At 43.4% G+C, this 18,160-nt stretch overlaps 1 protein-coding gene across 1 annotated transcript in view; it reads right to left on the bottom strand.

Moving 5' to 3' along the window:
• ERICH2 (glutamate rich 2) overlaps nt 1-18,160 on the bottom strand; it is a 78,757-nt gene that overhangs the window by 34,057 nt on the left and 26,540 nt on the right. Inside the window, exon 7 of the mRNA XM_082260315.1 lies at nt 11,847-11,883. Coding sequence (XP_082116441.1) covers nt 11,847-11,883 — 37 coding nt within the window. The remainder of the gene's footprint in view (nt 1-11,846; nt 11,884-18,160) is intronic.

The raw sequence follows: 18,160 nt of genomic DNA on the forward strand, positions 1-18,160 counted from the left end.
GCCCTTCAAATCTCTTCTCCTATTTCCCAAAAAAGACCTCAGATACAGTGCGGCTCGGTGCAGGCTATCTCCTTTATGATCTGTCATAAGGTATACCAGAGCTGAGAAGGAGCCTAGTGGAAGCTTCCTCGGCTCTAGTGTGACAGGGCAGGCGCCGGTGAGAGATGCAGCGAACGCTGACATTCCCAACATCTGGGTGGCCAGCATTAGTGATGACATTGGCTCCCCCCTGTACATAATATCAGCTGCACTGAGGGGGGGGGGGGGGGGTGTTCGGTGCAGCGGCCAGGACAGGAGCGCTGCCACTAGATACAGAAGCCGGGCTTTTGTGCTTAGAAGTGATGACAGTAGTGATCGGAAAGCACAGGGCCAGGGTGGTTCCGCCACGTTCCGGCTGAAAAAAAGCCCTGGAGGGACCATCAACAGGCTGTCCTGACACCCTGATCTGCTTTCAGACTTAATACAACCAGGTATTAAAGTATATGTGACACTTACTCTATGTCCATCCCCTTCAATGTCAAAGCAGATTTCATTATAATGCTTGGTATCTGATTTGAAATTGAGGGCGCAGCCCTGAAATCGTGGGAGGAATGACTGTCCAAAATTAAACAGAATTTCGGCCTCTGGAGCCTCAGTGACCTTAAGATCTAAAAAAATACACTGATACTCCACAGTGATATACTCCCAGTGTTGAGGTACCTTGCCCAGGCTTCACCCCCCCGGGACAACACCTGTTAGGCCATCACCAGGGCAGTGTTTTACTTCATCTGGGGCGCCAAGATGGACAGGGTAATGTGGGCAGCCATATTCAAGCAGTAAGGAAGTCCCCCACATTGCTACTCTACTAAAGGTGTTATTTACCTGCAACTGCGGGACTATGATGGACACGACTATGGACTATAGTGGCAAATCCATGTCTCATATTTTCCTCCTGCCTCTTTGGAGGTCCCTCAGTTTGGGACACATAGGGCATCTCCATTCCCTACAACTAAAACACTCTTTGGCTTTCCTTGGAAACTGAAGTTTATTAAGGAACATGGCTTCTGGCTAAATCTTTTTATTGATTTTAAAACAGAAAATACTGCATTGGGCCATTAGATGGTAAGTATCAGGAAATTTCTTATAGTACGTCGCATCATCTACTGGCCAAACTTGGTATTTTCTATTTAAAATCAATTAAATCATTCATCACCACAGAAAATAGTCTAATGGTATTTTTCTTTTTTTTTTTTTACCTCATTTGCACAGAACGAATGTACATGCACTTTCACTGGGTGAATTGCTACACAAACATTTTATAAATACAACTCTAAGTATGTCACTTAAGTGCAAGAGTGACATTATTTATGCTTCTTAATGCAAAAGTAGACTTAGGCCCCTTTTACACATGGAGTCCTTCAGATCCACCTGTCAATTTTTTGGGCGGATCTGAACGGACGCCCCATGCATCCCTATGGGGCATCGGATGTCAGCGGAGACATGTCAGCTGACATCCGATCCGTCAAAACCGGATGGATGGAAACCTTATTTTCCATCCGTCTGACGGATCGGATAAGAACGGACAGACGGTCCGTTCCCATCAGATTCCCCCATAGAGAAGAATGGGGACCTGACAGCTGTGTCTCCACACACAGCGCAGAGACACAGCTGTCATCCGCCTGCTCAGCGGGGGATCAGCGGATCAATCCCCCACTGAGGCGGACTCCGTGTGTGAAAGAGCCCTTAAGGGTTATCTTCAACCTGTTGAAGAGCGAGGGCCACAATAAACGTGATTTAGTAACCGGTCATGGGCCACAATAAACTATAGGGCTTTGTCACCCCTCCCCAAAAACCACAAATGTAAATGAGCCTTTACTGTCCTGAACCCCCTAAAAGGATGCTTTCCACTGATGCACTGCAGCTTACCAGCACCACAGGTGCCACGCAGTGCACCTAAGGCTTTCTTGATGGTGTACAAAGTTTATATTTACCAGCACACCATGGATCACCAATGTTATCCGAAAAGCTTTCTTATTGAAGAATGATCACATCACAAAAAGAGAGGTGCAACTTGCACCTTTCTTTTGGTGATGTGATTATTCTTCAGATAAAAAGCTTTTCAAATGACACTGATGATCAGTAGTATGCTGGCAAATATGAATGTTGTACACCTGCAGGAAAGCCACAGATGCACTGTGTTGTGCGAATATGCCCATTGCAAAAGTGCAGTGTATATTATGTTTATTGCACTAAACTTTTCCTGTTCCATCTTCTGCTGGCATCGCCAACCAGGTTGCTAGAAAGGTCTCAGGCAAAGTAAACTTGGTATCACTTCACCTGGGACAGCAGCCAGCGCTACAAAGGAAACAGCTTATACAGCTCCTGCTCCTTCTACGGCCGCTTGCTTCCTTCACTGCCAACACCAGCTGCTTTACTCTGATATTCTGGGATGGCGGGTCAGAAACCCGTTGAACATTAGACGGGCTTGCCAGTCTGCAATGCCAGTGCATAAGGTCGTGGGCCACATCAGACACAAGGGAACTGATATTCATCATAGCAGAGCATTTATGGACCACCCCTGATCTAAACATAACGAAAATGTTACAATGCACTGATCAAACACATCTAACAAAATGATTTCAATTATATATAGACCAGACACTTTAAGTCAAGACAAAATAAATCAGTAAACACAATATTATGATCATAGCAGAGCACACTCCTGATCAGACACCAGGAAATTGATCTGCATGATAGCAGAGTATACTGATCAGACACATAGGAACTGATCTGTATCATAGCAGAGTATACTGATCAGACACATAGGAACTGATCTGCATCATAGCAGAGTATACTGATCAGACACATAGGAACTGATCTGCATCATAGCAGAGTACACTCCTGATCAGACATGAGGGAACTGATCTGCATCATAGCAAAGTATACTGATCAGACACAAGGGAACTGATCTGCATCATAGCAAAGTATACTGATCATACACAAGGGAACTGATCTGCATCATAGAGAGTATACTGATCAGACCCAGGGGAACTGATCTGCATCATAGAGGGTATACTGATCAGACATAAGGCAACTGATCTGCATCATAGCAGAGTATACTTATCAGACACAAGGGAACTGATCTGCATCATAGAGAGTATACTGATCAGACACCAGGGAACTGATCTGCATCATAGCAGAGTATACTGATCAGACACCAGGGAACTGATCTGCATCATAGCAGAGTATACTGATCAGACACCAGGGAACTGATCTGCATCATAGCAGAGTATACTGATCAGACACCAGGGAACTGATCTGCATCATAGCAGAGTATACTGATCAGACACAAGGGAACTGATCTGCATCATAGAGAGTATACTGATCAGACATAAGGGAACTGATCTGCATCGCAGAGTATACTGATCATACACAAGGGAACTGATCTGCATCATAGAGAGTATACTGATCAGACCCAGGGGAACTGATCTGCATCATAGAGAGTATACTGATCAGACATAAGGCAACTGATCTGCATCATAGCAGAGTATACTTATCAGACACAAGGGAACTGATCTGCATCATAGAGAGTATACTGATCAGACACCAGGGAACTGATCTGCATCATAGCAGAGTATACTGATCAGACACCAGGGAACTGATCTGCATCATAGCAGAGTATACTGATCAGACACAAGGGAACTGATCTGCATCATAGAGAGTATACTGATCAGACATAAGGGAACTGATCTGCATCGCAGAGTATACTGATCAGACACAAGGGAACTGATCTGCATCATAGCAAAGTACACTCCTGATCAGACACAAGGGAACTGATCTGCATCATAGTAAAGTACACTCCTGATCAGACATGAGGGAACTGATCTGCATCATAGCAAAGTACACTCCTAATCAGACACGTGGGACTTGATCTGCATTATAGCAGAACATACTCCTGAATAGACAGACGAGGCAACTGATGGATTATAATTCCATCTAGACAGGGATGATATACCCAGGGATATGTTGATAGCTTTGGTGGTCCACATAGCAGTGCATGCCAAAAAAAATGCATGCCCTTTTGTACTGGTGCGATGTATAGATTGCCTTACAGAATTCTCAGCCTCCACTGAGCTCTTATGCTCCATCTTCAACCAGCCAGGTAGGGTTCTATCCTCAGGCAAAACCTCCATGTACAGTATACAACAAAACTGGAGCATGTTTGCCAGTGTCTACCTGCACAAAATACTGAACACATCTCAGCACTGCTTTGAGCCTTAACAATATAATTTGCTCATTATTTTTTTATACTCCAGCTTTTGTTTACCCTGCAGGTGTTAAACCAACTCAAAAGTCAAGAAAAACTGTCAGTGAATACCTTATGTCACAGCACCTGACCATTATGTGCTTTGTTTAAACCCAACCTGTGCAGCTGAAAAGGAGTACATGTGGCCTTTAGCTGCTCCTGGGGGGTTGTTTGTTCAGTCTTAACAGGGTAAAAGCTGATAAACATTCTTGTGGAAATGGATTTCATAAACGCCCTTTTGAATTTGATTGGGCCTCTACACCAACATTTTTGGAGTTTGCTCCATGGTCATGTACCTGTCAGAAACAGATATTGCTACTGGGCAAGGGTGTCCATACTGTACATGCACTTCTTACCCAGCCACTAAGCACATCACACAGGGCAGGGGCATGACCATGGAGTTTTGCAGTAGGGAACTGAGAGACTAGTTCCCCATCAGGTCTGCCTTGCCTGTGATTGCCACTATTCATTTCAATTGCAGCTTTAGAGTCCACCCACTGCAATCAAAAGCAAAGAGGATCTGATGGGGAACTAGTATCTCTGTTCCCCATCAGGCTTCACCCATCCAAAAGGCGCTGTGGCCATGCAGACTAGTTACCCATCAGGTTAGCTTCCCCTGTAACTCAAGTCCTTTCGTAAACATGAGCATTGCCACATTTGTTTAATTACATCACCATTATCTATGGCTACTTTGTTAACCACTTAAGCCCCGGAAGATTTTACCCCCTTCCTGACCAGGGGGTATTTTGCGATTCGGCACTGCGTGACTTTAACGGACAATTGCGCGGTCGTGCGATGCTGTACCTAAACGAATTTGGCGTCCTTTTTTTCCCACTAACAGAGCTTTCTTTTGGTGGTATTTGATCACCTGTGCGATTTTTGATCACGCGCTATAAACAAAAAAAGAGCGTCAATTTTGCAAAAATAGCAATATTTTTCACATTTTTTTATATGAAATTCCCCCCAAAAAAATGTAAAAATCAAAATTTTTTAACATTTTCGGCCAATTTGTTTTATGCTACCTATGTTTGGTAAAAAAAAAAAAAAAAAAAAAAAAAAAAAATCGCAAAAAGCGTATTTTGATTGGTTTGCGCAAAAGTTAGCTCTTGGCCAGGGAATCTCCAGGCTACAGGTAAATGGGGTCGGGGTAGAGTCCTGTGCAGGAAGCTGTAACATTTATGGCAGTTTCCCAGCACAAACATGTTCCACTCTGAGTACCTCTTTATGCCAGCTCAAAGCTGGTTTTAATGACCACCATGTGCTTAGTCTATGAACTGGCTGCAATTGTTTAAGAACCTGTCACTGCCATTGCATTAGCAAGAACTACCTGAATTAATTGCCGGTGTCAGAAAGGTTAATGAAACTGTTGCAAATGCCTGCCTGAATTAGATGGAAGGAACTACCACCAGAAGAACGTTGCCAATGTGTTACTGAATCCTCCAGTCCCTCTCAGATAACAAGAAATGCAGGCAGGTTTTAGCCAGGTAAACACTGAATAGCAACAATAGACAACGATTGAGCCTCAGTCCCATGGTAAAAGTTTTCCATGTATTTTAAATACGGTAAGCTGATTCATCATATGCACTACTAAGAGAGTTGTTTTTCCCAGTTAAAACTAAGTAACAAGGACACCATGTATAACACAAGGCTGTTCTTTCTGTCTTTCTGATAAGCGATGATCTCTCTCTGAACTAGTATAACCTGCTTCTGAGTTTTCGTTGAATACATGTTTATGGCTTGTTTGAATAACCATAAACTAAAGCAGAAGTAAGAATTTGTTAATGGAAAAATGGCGATGCTTTGCTGTGTGTGATTTGCCACAATCTGTCAAAAGAACTATAAAGATGAATTCCAGGCTAAACCAAACATTTAATCCTTGTAGTGCAGGGGCAGCCCCACTGCATGGGAGGATTTTTGTTTTCCCTGGAGATACCCTTTTAAAAGCACCTGTGCCCATACTTTGGACAGGTAAGTACTTTTTAATGCAGTCAAATAGACTTAAAACAAGCCTTACTCAGCTCTGTAGCTGCAGGGTCTGTGGAAAAACTCCTCTTTAAAATTCACAATAGAGGCACTCAAATTGCAGCTGTTTTCCCACTATTGTCTCAGGCAGCAAAGACTCCTAATATAGAAAACAACCAAAACCAAGCTTCAGAGTCTCTGTAAGGCTTCATGTACACACAGCCTACTTTAACCGCCGGCCTCCAGAAAACAGAGTCAAGAGTTCCTATCCCTAAACTTTAATCTTCCACGTTCAGGAGAGGGAGGTTGGAGCTCCCATCAACTGCAGCGGCAGCTCTTGAACTCTGGAAAAAGTCTGTGTGTACTTTGACATATAGGCATTTATAGAGTAGAGTTTAGGAGCTTTGGCAAAAAAACACCAAAAACTACTGAACTCATGTTTAGGAGCTGCTAGTGTACATGAAGCCTTATGCTTTTTGAAGATGAATTACTCCACAGTAGCTGACAGAAACGAGATTAGTGCAGTCTTGTTTTAAAGTTCTTTTACTGCTTGTTAAGTATATGTAACTACTATAATGTCCAAAGACTGGTCATAGGTTCACCATTCATTAAATATAGTGGCTGCATTTGTTTTCTTTTTAGGTTATGGACTACTAGCAGATTTAAATACACCAAAGAATTGAAAACAAACTTCAGCTAACACTTTAAGCAGTTACAACAGTTTTTTTCCATTTAGGATAAAGGTTTTTTCATAAATGAACAAACGCCGATCACTGTAAGCACCCTTGTCAGTGTTTATTGGTTTTTCTCAACCTTCTAACTTCTACATTTGCAGGAAAGCTTGTTTTTTTGAAAAAGAACAGACTCAATGGCAAGATCACCTAGTCAAAATAAAAGAAAGAAAGCCTAAAAAAAACATACTGCAACCATCACATCTAAGAATTTGTAAGATGCAATATAATAAATATTTGCTTTTGGGTTTATTATTGCTTTAATATCCCCGACACACGGTTTCCCTTCAGCAGGAAAAATAAGCATTCACATATTTATATGTGGAGAATCCTAAGTAGATGCATAAGTTTGCACACAAGGACAAGGCCACCACAGATTCTGAAGGCAAGCTATTTAAACCAAGGTTCTTGATAGGCTCATTGCTCAATGGTCTTTCAGTCTGTGTTCCCATGATACCCGATTCTGAACATGGACTGGCCTTTGTTGCTAAATGGGCTTATATCTGACCTGCTCTTGGATTCTTCTCATCTGCTCATGACTGGTGTTCATCTTCATTACCAATCTCGGCCCGGAATTCTGACTAAGATTCTGTTTATCAATTTGGTACTTTCCTGCCTGCATGTTGCCAATCTCTGCGGTACTGTCCTCAAATCTTCTTACAGTTTGGTGCTCTGCTCATTGGCTACTCACCCTGGCTTCTTATCAGACTCTGCTCATTCCTGAACTTGGTGCATCTTCAGTGTATCACCAGCTTTACTTCTGCACAACCAGGTCCCAGTAACCGCGCCCAGGCCCCTCTGCCCTTCTATTGCCCTTGCAGGCCCAATCTCTACTTCCGGATCTTGGATGGGAATTGTACAGGAGGCCATACCTTGCCAGCTATGTGACACCCCTTTAGTTTTTGTTAAATTTAACCCAAAATGTCTAGATGTGAGCAAAAGAGAGTTCTAACGTAAGAAAACAAAAAGGTCTAACATTTTAAGGGTTGCTGTACTCGCTTACTACTCTAGGCTATCTTAATTAACCCCTTGTGACCCACCCACAGTAGTTGTACTATGAGCGGGTGGCAGCTACAGGGCAGGTGATGTACCTGTATGCTGTGGCCTTTCTTCTAAGCCAGGGGTGTGCACGCGCCTGCCCCGTGCTGTGATTAGACACAGCTCAAGTTTGGCAGCTGATTTCAGCCAATGATTTTGGCTGAACTCAGCTGATCAGCTGTGGCCAATCATACTCATAGTTTCGGGTGTACAAAAAGACAGAACTCTGTGCTCTCTGTCTGTGTCTTCTACTTGCACAGCAGGGAGAAAAAAAAAACCAGACAAATAGTGAAGTAAAAGCAGCACACATTACACATTGTTAGGCACACAGTTAACCCTTTGATTGCCCCTAGATGTTAACCCCTTCCCAGCCAGTGTTATTAGTACAGTGACAATGTATAGTATTAGCACTGATTACTGTATTAGTGTCACTATTGATGTGTCAGTTATTTAGTTAGTGTACTTTTAAGCCAGTGTTAGCTAGCGCCAGATTGCCTGCTACACTATTACAGCCCCACAATAAGTCGCTGATCACCGCCATTACTAGTACTAGTGTCATGCTGTGTAAAATCCAGTACATACACCATAGTTTGTAGACGCCATAACTTTTGCACAAATCAATTATTATTACACTTATTGGGATTTTTTACCAGAGACATTTTGGCCTAAATTTATGAAGAAATTTGACATTTCCATTTTTTATATTGTATGTGTTTAACCACTTAAGCCCCGGAAGATTTTACCCCCTTCCTGACCAGAGGGTATTTTGCGATTCGGCACTGCGTGACTTTAACGGACAATTGCGCGGTCGTACGACGCTGTACCTAAACGAATTTGATGTCCTTTTTTTCCCACAAACAGAGCTTTCTTTTGGTGGTATTTGATCACCTGTGCGATTTTTTGATCATGCGCTATTAACAAAAAAAGAGCGTCAATTTTGCAAAAATAACAATATTTTTCACATTTTTTTATATGAAATTCCCCCCAAAAAAATGTAAAAATCAAAATTTTTTTAACATTTTCGGCCAATTTGTTTTATGCTACATATGTTTTGTAAAAAAAATTGCAAAAAGCGTATTTTGATTGGTTTGCGCAAAATATCGTTATCGCGTTTACTAACAAAGGGAAATATTTTTGTCATTTTTTTTAACGCGTAATGGCGGCGATCTGCGATTTTTTTTTTGCAGTACTTCGACATTGCGGCGGACAGATCGGACCCTTGACTGACATTTTTGACACTTTTGGGGTTACCAGTGACATTTCTACAGTAATCAGTGCTATACATATGCACTGTTACTGTAAAATTACACTGGCAGTGAAGGGGTTAACTTTATTTGAGAGGGAGGGGTGGTGTGTGTCCCTAGGGGCGTGATTCTAACTGTGATTGGCTGTGGCTTGAGCTGTAGAAACAGTGATCAACGGTCCTACATAGTAGAACCGTGTGATCACCATTCCTACACAAGGGAGAATGACAGGCGGCTTGTTTACACTAGCCGCCTGCCTTTCTCCCTCTCCACCGACGATCGCCGAGTGACCGGCGGACATCGGGTCCGCCAGTCACACGCGCGGGGGGTCCGTGACTGCGCGGGAGCGCGCCTCCGGCGGCGCACGTTTGCTCCCCAGAGCCTCACAGGCTAGTGACGTATATATACGTCACTTTGCCTGTGAGGGGCTGACCTCCGCAGTATATGTACTTGCGGCGGTTGGCAAGTGGTTAAAACCAGGACGTAGAAAATATATATATTTTTTTTAATTTTCAGTCTTTTTTGTTTTTATCGCAAAAAAGAAATCCTTACCAAGGGAAACAGGAAGTGAAGCCTTGCGGCTTCACAGCCTTTTTCTACTGCGCATGCGCAAGTCGTGCTGCGCTTTCTGAATAGTCCCGCTGTCTTCTGAGACCTGTGTGTGTCTCCCAGGAGGCAGAGGGCGGAATGAGAAGGGGCCGCAAATGACATAGGTGGCCGCGGTGCCCTTACACAGATGTGGGTGCAGGTGCTCGTCCCCTCCCCTTTCCTGACCTGCCGGGCTGCATGCTCGAATAAGGAACTGGTATGTATTTTCTCAAGATCCTCAAAGCACAAGTTGCACCATAAGTCGGATCACCATGGTCTGACTTGTGGTGCGACTTACTTTCAAATCAATAAACTCTCATAGAGAACCATTGATTTTGACGTGTCAAAAAAACAAAAACAAACGCTTGATGCGGGTTTAACGATGTATCAAGCATTAAGCAGCGTTTAGCAGCGTCAGACATTTTTACAGCTGTAATGCCGGTCCTCAGAATGCGCTGGCCCTGAGTTTTTTTGTAGCTTGAATACCCCTATGCCACTACCAGCTCCTAAAAGCGTTGTGCGTGAGGCCATAGAATAACCTGGAGAGGCGTTTTTAAGTTGCAAAAAAAAAGAAGTCTGACGCTGATAAAAGAAGACATTAAAACGCCCTGTGTGCATGGGGCTTATTAGGTAAAGTGAATTCAGGGAATATCCGATTCCCTGTTGGGGGATCAAGAAGGATTTTTTTTCCCCGCTGGAGCAAAATGGATCATGCTTTATTGTTTTTTTTTTTTGCCTTCACCTGGATCAGCTGTGGGTATATGATTGTGTGTATGGAGGTTTTGTATTTCTGTGTGCATTTTTTTTTTTTTTTCAATGTTGGTTGACCTGGATGGACTTGTGCCTTTTTTCAACCAGATTAACTATGTAAATACAGTATGTACCAATAAAAATTCTGGAAAGTGAACCGAGTGATTTATTATGAGGACTCATAGGGTAATATTAACCACATAACGACCGCCCACCGCAGTTTTACTGCGGCAGGCAGCCGCTCCTGGGCAAAGTGACGTAGTACTACGTCGCTCGCTCAGGAGGCTGTAGGGGGCGAGCACGCGCCATCGGGGGCGCGCTTCCGCCCCCGCTCGTTCCCTGGGGAGCCAGCGCCTGTGACCGGCAGTTCTGATGGCCGCCGGTCACTCATGATCTCCCGCAGCAGAGGGAGAAAGATAGACGGCTGATGTAAGCACAGCCGTCTGTCATTCTCCCTGAAGTGATCACAGAGGCCATGTGATCCTGCTGTATAGAATTGCATGTCTCTGTGATTACTTCACAAGCCATGCCCCTAGGGACACTTAACCCCTTGATCACCAGTAAAGGTAACCCCTTCCCTGCCAGTATCATTTTTACAGTAACAGTGCATATGTATAACACTGATTACTGTAGTAATGTCACTGGTACCCCCAAAAGTGTCAAAAATGTCAGTTAGGGGTTCGACCTGTCCGTCGCAATGTCGCAGTCCGGAAAAAAAAAAATAAAAAAATCGCAGATTGTCGCCATTACTAGTTAAAAAAATAAAATAATAAAAATGTCATAAATCTTTCCCGTAGTTAGTAAACGCAATAACTTTTGCGCAAACCTATCAAATACGCTTATTGCGATTTTTTTTTTTTTAGCAAAAATATGTAGCAGAAAACAAATTTGGCCTAAAATGTTAAAAAATTTAGATTTTTACATTTTTCTTTGAGAATTTCACATAAAAAAAATGTGAAAAATATTGTTATTTTTTCAAAATTGTCGCTCTTTTTTTGTTGAATAATAAAAATCGCACAGGTGATCGAATACCACCAAAAGAAAGCTCTGTTTCTGGGGAAAAAAAAATTGCTTGGGTACAGCATCGCACAACCGCGCAATTGTCTGTTAAAGTCACGCAGTGCCAGATCGCAAAATAAGGCCTGGTCTTTAAGCAGCCAAATCCTCCGGTCTGAAAGTGGTTAAACACCTAAAATAACTTTTTACCAGCTTATATCTACGTCTTAGTATGCAACAAATGGTACTTACCGTGATGCAGATTCAGCAGCATGAATAAACACATTCTCTATGAAATTAAGAGAGAAGACATTTAATTTATTTGTTTTACTGTCACAAGACGAAATAGGAAAATATCTGCAGGGACTCATAAGGAAGAAAATGTTTTTGCAATTTTATCTAAAGTTTAAAGAAACACATTGTCATAAAGCTAGAATTGAAATCCACAGCTGAAATGTATATGCAATAGCTATTTTTCCTGACAATTCAGTATGCCCGTCCGACTCAAACCCCCATGGCACACTGTATATGCAGAGTTTGGTACAGCTCTACAGAACCTACCTACTCACTGGACTATGAAGATGCCTCCCCACACTGCTTGGTTATCCCCCTGTGCTGCTCCTCCCTGTGGTCCCTGCCTCTATCTAGGTAACTGAAATAAAGTAGACCAACAGCACTGTGAAAAGTAAGGTCCACACAAATCTGATTGCTATAGCAAGCTGACCATACACTATAACATCTGATTGTACAATCTCCTTTAGATCTACCATAAACTATGTAGCATAAGGGCCTGCCTGATTTGTTACTTATTGCATGGGTTGCTTAGATTTGTCCTCATATTACATAGTTTAGGAAAAGTTTGCACAAGTGAAGGATTGTACAATCAGATTGCATAGTGTATGGCCAGTTTTAGCCTGCTTACAGGTACAATTTATGAAGAGATGGTATCGCTTTTCTGTTTATTGTTTGGTTGTTTTTTAATGCAGAAAAAATGTCTTTGAATGCAAATAAATAAACTAGTAGTATTTCAAAAAAATGTGTAATGATTTTTTTATTATTATAGTGGAAGAAATGCCTAAGTCTAACTATTCTTAAAAATGTCCCCTCCCCTCTCCTTTTACCTATCCTGCCTAAGCTGAAAAAAGAAGATCTGTGTACTTATGGATTTTTATATCCGCTCTGGTTCGGTCAAGTGATCCCACAGTTCCAGCAACCCAGTGTTGGTGAGTGGTGGCTGCAGGGGAGAGGAGGCAGCACCAACAACAGCTGGGCAAATAGAGTCTATGGGGGACATCACGGCTCCCAGAACTCCCAGCATGTTGTTGAGCGATCTCTGAGCTGGAGGTGCAGGAACACATGACCGGCCTGAGATAGATTAATGCGATTGTAAAGTCTTGTTTTTTTTTAAATAACAAACATGTTATACTTACCTCCTCTATGCAGATGGTTTTGCACAGAGCAACCCAGACTCTCCTCTTCTTAGGTCCCTCTTCAGCTCTCCTGGCCCCTCCCTCCTGTTGAGTGCTCCCACAGCAAACAGCTTGCTATGGGGGCACCTGAGCCGAGTCACAGCTCCCTGTGTCCATTCAGACATGGAGCCGCCCCCTCTCTCTTCTGATTGGCTGAATGATTTTGATTGACTGCAGAGAGAGCCAATCAGGAGGGGAGTCCCAAGAAGCTTAGACACTCCTGCAACATCGCTGGATAAAGACAGGCTCAGGTAAGTATTAGGGGGCTGCTGCACACAGAAGGTTTTTTTTTTTTATCTTAATGCATAGAATGCATTAGGATGAAAAATCTTCCACCTTTACAATCCCTTTAAAAGTAGGTAAGTAAGTACACATCTTTTTTTTTTTATTATTTTTTTGATGCGAGAATGCTGTTAACAATGAACATGGCCACAAGATTTGGCCAGTAGAACAATACAAAACTGACAGCATACAGTTTGTCAGTATAGTTAGAGAACCAGATATCAGTGCTGGCTCAAAGGATGGACATTAAGGCCCCTTTCACACAGGCGGACCGTTCAGATCTGCCTGTCTGTTTTTTTGGCGGATCTGAACGGTCCCCCATGCATCTCTATGGGGCATCGGATGTCAGCGGAGACATGTCCACTGACATCCGATCCGTCAAATCTGGACGGATGGAAAGACTATTTTCCATCCGTCCAGTGGATCGGATAGGATCGGATGAGAACTGACAGACGGTCCGTTTCCATCCGGTTCCCCCATAGAGATGCATGGGGACCTGACAGCTGTGTCTCCGCACACAGCACGGAGAACAGCTGTCATCCTCCTGCTCAGCTAGGGATCGGCAGATTGATCCCCCGCTGAGATAAACGGAGTCCGTCTGACGGGCGGACTGTGTGAAAGAGCCCTAAGAAACAAAAAGACGGATGGCAGTTAGTCTAACAACTAGCAGACACACATCTTTTTTATACAGGTTAGGCAGGATGGGTAGGAGGCAGGGGGAAGGAACATTTTTAAGAATAGGTAAACTGTTTGGGGTTTATTTACTAAAACTGGAGAGTGCAAAATCTGGTGCAGCTCTGCATAGAAAATACTCAGCTTTCAGGTTTTTTGTCAAATCTTAAAGCGGAGTTCCACCCAATGCACATTTTTTTTTAAAAAAAATACCCCCGGGACAGTCAGGGCTAGTGCATTCCACAATGGCTAGCCTCTGATCTGTCCCGGGTTGCACTTACCTTTTAGGAGAAATACTTACGTTGAAAAAGTATTCTCCAGCGCTGCCATCTCAGGTGTGGGCAGCTTGAAGCCAGCGCGATCCTCTTCGGAGTCCTCTTCCTTCTTCTTCGGTCCCACGATGCACTGCACCGGCCCCGACGTCACTTCCGGTGCGCGCGCGTCATCCCTCCACAGCTTCTGGGCATGCCCAGAAGCTGTTTAGAAGGGAATGACGCGCGCCAGCCGGAACTGACGTCGGGGCCGGCGCAGGCGCAATGATTCCTGGGAGCGATGACGTTCAGCTCCCAGGAATCATTGTAAAAGCCAGGAAGTGACGACGGGCCGCAGCCGCCGAGGGGAGGAAGAAGGAAGTAAGGTAAGTAGATTTTCTCTACAAGGTAAGTAAAAAAAAATAAAAAATTGCGATTATCCATTTGTTTTTCAGGTGACCCGGAGCGAGAAGATGGAGGTAAGTATAAAATTAGGGTGGAACTCCACTTTAAAGTTTCACTAAACCCACATCATAAAAAAAAAAACTATCAATAAATGGTGTATTACATGCTGTTCATACTCACTCAGTCACTATGAGATTCTTTTTCTGTATTCTGCAAAAAACCTGGTTGATCCTACGGCTTTTTATCTCTACCTTCTGTCCATGTCCCCAATTCAGCTAGGGATTTGCAGCTGTGATGGCAACTCTGCACATGCTCCATTTTCAGTGAGTTTGTATGCTGAGCATTTCTTCCCTATCACCTGAGTAGCCCATGGGTTCTATAGAAGCACACATGTGGATGGATTCACAGTGGTAAATGACAGCCCACTCCCTCCCCTATGCCCACTAACCAGCTAAAAACCATGGGGCTGGGATATTACTCATAGAATAATGGTGGCTTTACCTCCCTCTTATTCTGAGATACAGGCTGGAGGGGCGTGAGGCAGCCTGCTTCAAATACAATAAATATTTGTATGCCAATTTAAAAAACAGTTTATTGAGTCCCGGTTCACACTGGGGCAACTTGTCAGGCGACTTAGCCGCCTGACAAGTCGCGCTCCATTTAATGCAATGGAACCGTTCTAATCGGAGCGACTCATGTCGCTCCGACTTAGAAAAAGTTTCCTGCACTACTTTGGGGGCGACTTGCATTGACTTCTATTAGAGAAGTCACATGCAAGCCCCGCTGAAGTCGCACTGCACAGAGCGGCTTCAGAGTCAGGCGACTTTAAAGCCGCCCCTGTGTGAACCCAGCCTGATAAACAATTATTATTTTTACTCTGTGTTCCAAAGGTTGTTTTTTTTTTTCCTTTTTTTGATGCGAGGGGTGTACTCGCTTTTGTGAGATACTGTAGGTACTTAGATGCATTTTTTTACTTTTTTTTTATTAAAGGGAGAATGTAAATAAAACTGTGTTTAGTATCACTTTAATTGAACAAGCTGAAGTTAGAAGCTGATTGGCCACCATGCACAGCAGCACCAGATTTTGCACTCGCCAGTTTTAGTAGATCAACCCCTTAAGCCTCGTACACACGATCAGATTATCGGACGAATTTTCTTTAGTTTTTTGTGGCATGCTAGTCTCATATGGAAAGTGAAGAGGTTATTTTCATACGAAAATTCTCGTACGATAGAATTCAACTTCAGAAGCGATGTAATGTGTTGAATTGTTTTGTATGTATTCTTTAGTTTCCGAGCATGCCTAGTTTTGCTGTTTTTTCGGACAAAAACTGTACTAATTAAATGCAAATCAGACGTTGTGTTCACGTACGAAAAATGTATAGCCTGCACATACAGTATCAGCTTTTGAAAGCACTATACTGAAGAAAATTGTATAGTGTGTATCCAGCTTAAGCCTTCATTTTACACTTAACACAGCTTTGAAATCGTGCGAATTAATCTGAACTCACATGTTTTCAAAGCTGCATTTCAGTCCAAATTCGGGAGCGACTTCAAGGACATCTGTGTGGGTTCATGCACAGATGTCTATTGAAATCACCCCCAAAGTTGCCAAAAGTAGTGCAGGAACTACTTTTGAAAACCAGTAAGGTGCCACAAATTAGGCATTGCACCGATTGGGATGCTCCAATTGCCTGCAATAAGCTGCGTTTTTACCTGTCAAATCGCATGTCAAGTCGTGCTAATGTGAACGAGGGCTTATACATTGGTGGGCTCAAACTTTTTAATATGTCCTTGGAGTTATGCTTTTAACACCAGAAATGCATTATCCACAGATCAAACAGTTCAGTGCTTTTTGTGGACAAACACTTAAAGCGGAGTTCCACCCTGAAAATTTTTTTTTACCTAAAAATACCCCTGGGACAGTCAGGGCTAGTGCATTTAAGCAACGATCGCCTCTGAACTGTCCCCTGTTTCACTTACCTGTAAGAAGAAATACTTACCTTGAATATGTCTTGTCTAGCGCTGCCATCTCAGGTGTTGGCAGCTGAAGCCGGAGCGTCCTCTTCGGTGTCCTCTTCGGTGACGTCGGAGTCCCAGAATGCCCTGCGCTGGCCCTGCTCCTCACTTCCGGTGCAGGCGCGTCATCCCTGCACAGCTTCGACGCGCCTGCCCCGGAAGTGGCGAGCAGGGCCGGTGCAGGCGCATTGACTCCTGGGATCGATGACGCTCATCTCCCAGGAGTCAAGGCGAGGAGGAAGTGACGGCGCGAGCTGTGTCCGCAGAGGGAGGAAGAGAAAGGAAGGTAAGTATATTTTCATTAAAAACAAGGTAAGTGAAAAAAAAAAAATTTGAATTATCCAATTCTTTTTCAGGTTCATCTAAGCTAGCGGATGGTGAAAAAATAATTTTTAGGGTGGAACTCCGCTTTAAGGACATTTTGTTTATCAGTATACTGCTAAGAGCCACATGTGTTTCCCAGGGCCACCAATCAGATTTTTTCTATTAATTTCTAAACTGTAACAGAAGAATAAAAAAAAGACAACACTGGTGAAGGAGCTTTGAAATGAAAGCTGGTAGGTAAAGTGTTCTATTATACTTATAGTATTAGAAGAACACTTATAAACACATATATGTTAAAGCAGCTCCTGGGCACCCAGAGACCGATGGTGAGCAATCACTATTTGCTAATATCAACTTTAATTTAAGTCGAGTGCACCATAGCATGACCCCTGCATACTTCAACACAAAGCTAGACCATAGAAAATCATACGTATTGTGGGATGTCAGTGGGAGCTGCAAGAGCAGGTTCATTCAATTGTTCACCGAGGTTCAATAAATATTTGACTGCCACCGTCAATAAACATGTAGTGTATGGCCAATGAACAAATACTAAATGAACCCTCAAACCAAAAAGTCAAGAAAATATAAGCTGTAGACAAACGGCTAAATATGCAGATGAAATACATGTAGTACATGCTGTCTTATCTACCTGTAGCACCCTCCTAGGTGGATGCTAGTGAGGAAGTATAGTTTTTGGCTCTGTCTGCCTAGCAGAGAAACAGCAGGCAAATCTATATTGCTTTCTGTCCAGCAGAGAGGGGATCTGTTAGTGAGGTCTTCTCAGTGTGCTCAGTATGTGATTCATTGAGTCCAGAGAGTGTTTCACACTGGTCCAATAGGGAGGCATGTTGGTCAGTGGGAGGAAACCTGACCAATGGGTAAATAGGCTTTGATACAGTGCTGGTGATTGGCAGAGAATGGCTGTCTCGGTGCATTCTGGGATACTGTATAAAAGCCAGGAGCACATGTGCTGCGGGGTCTTTGGCTGGTGTGCAGAGTCCCGGAGGGAGGTTGGCGGCTGCCTCCTCCTCTGTAGCAGTGGCACGGAGCTGAACCCAGAGGTCCAGGAAAGCTGACTGAGGGGGAGACACTGGAGACCCTAGAAAAACAGTATCGTGAATACAGAGGATCGTGTCAAGGGGCCTGAC

The sequence above is a fragment of the Pelophylax lessonae genome (genome assembly GCF_965119305.1).
Source record: "Pelophylax lessonae genome assembly, chromosome: 6".
NCBI lineage: Eukaryota > Metazoa > Chordata > Amphibia > Anura > Ranidae > Pelophylax > Pelophylax lessonae.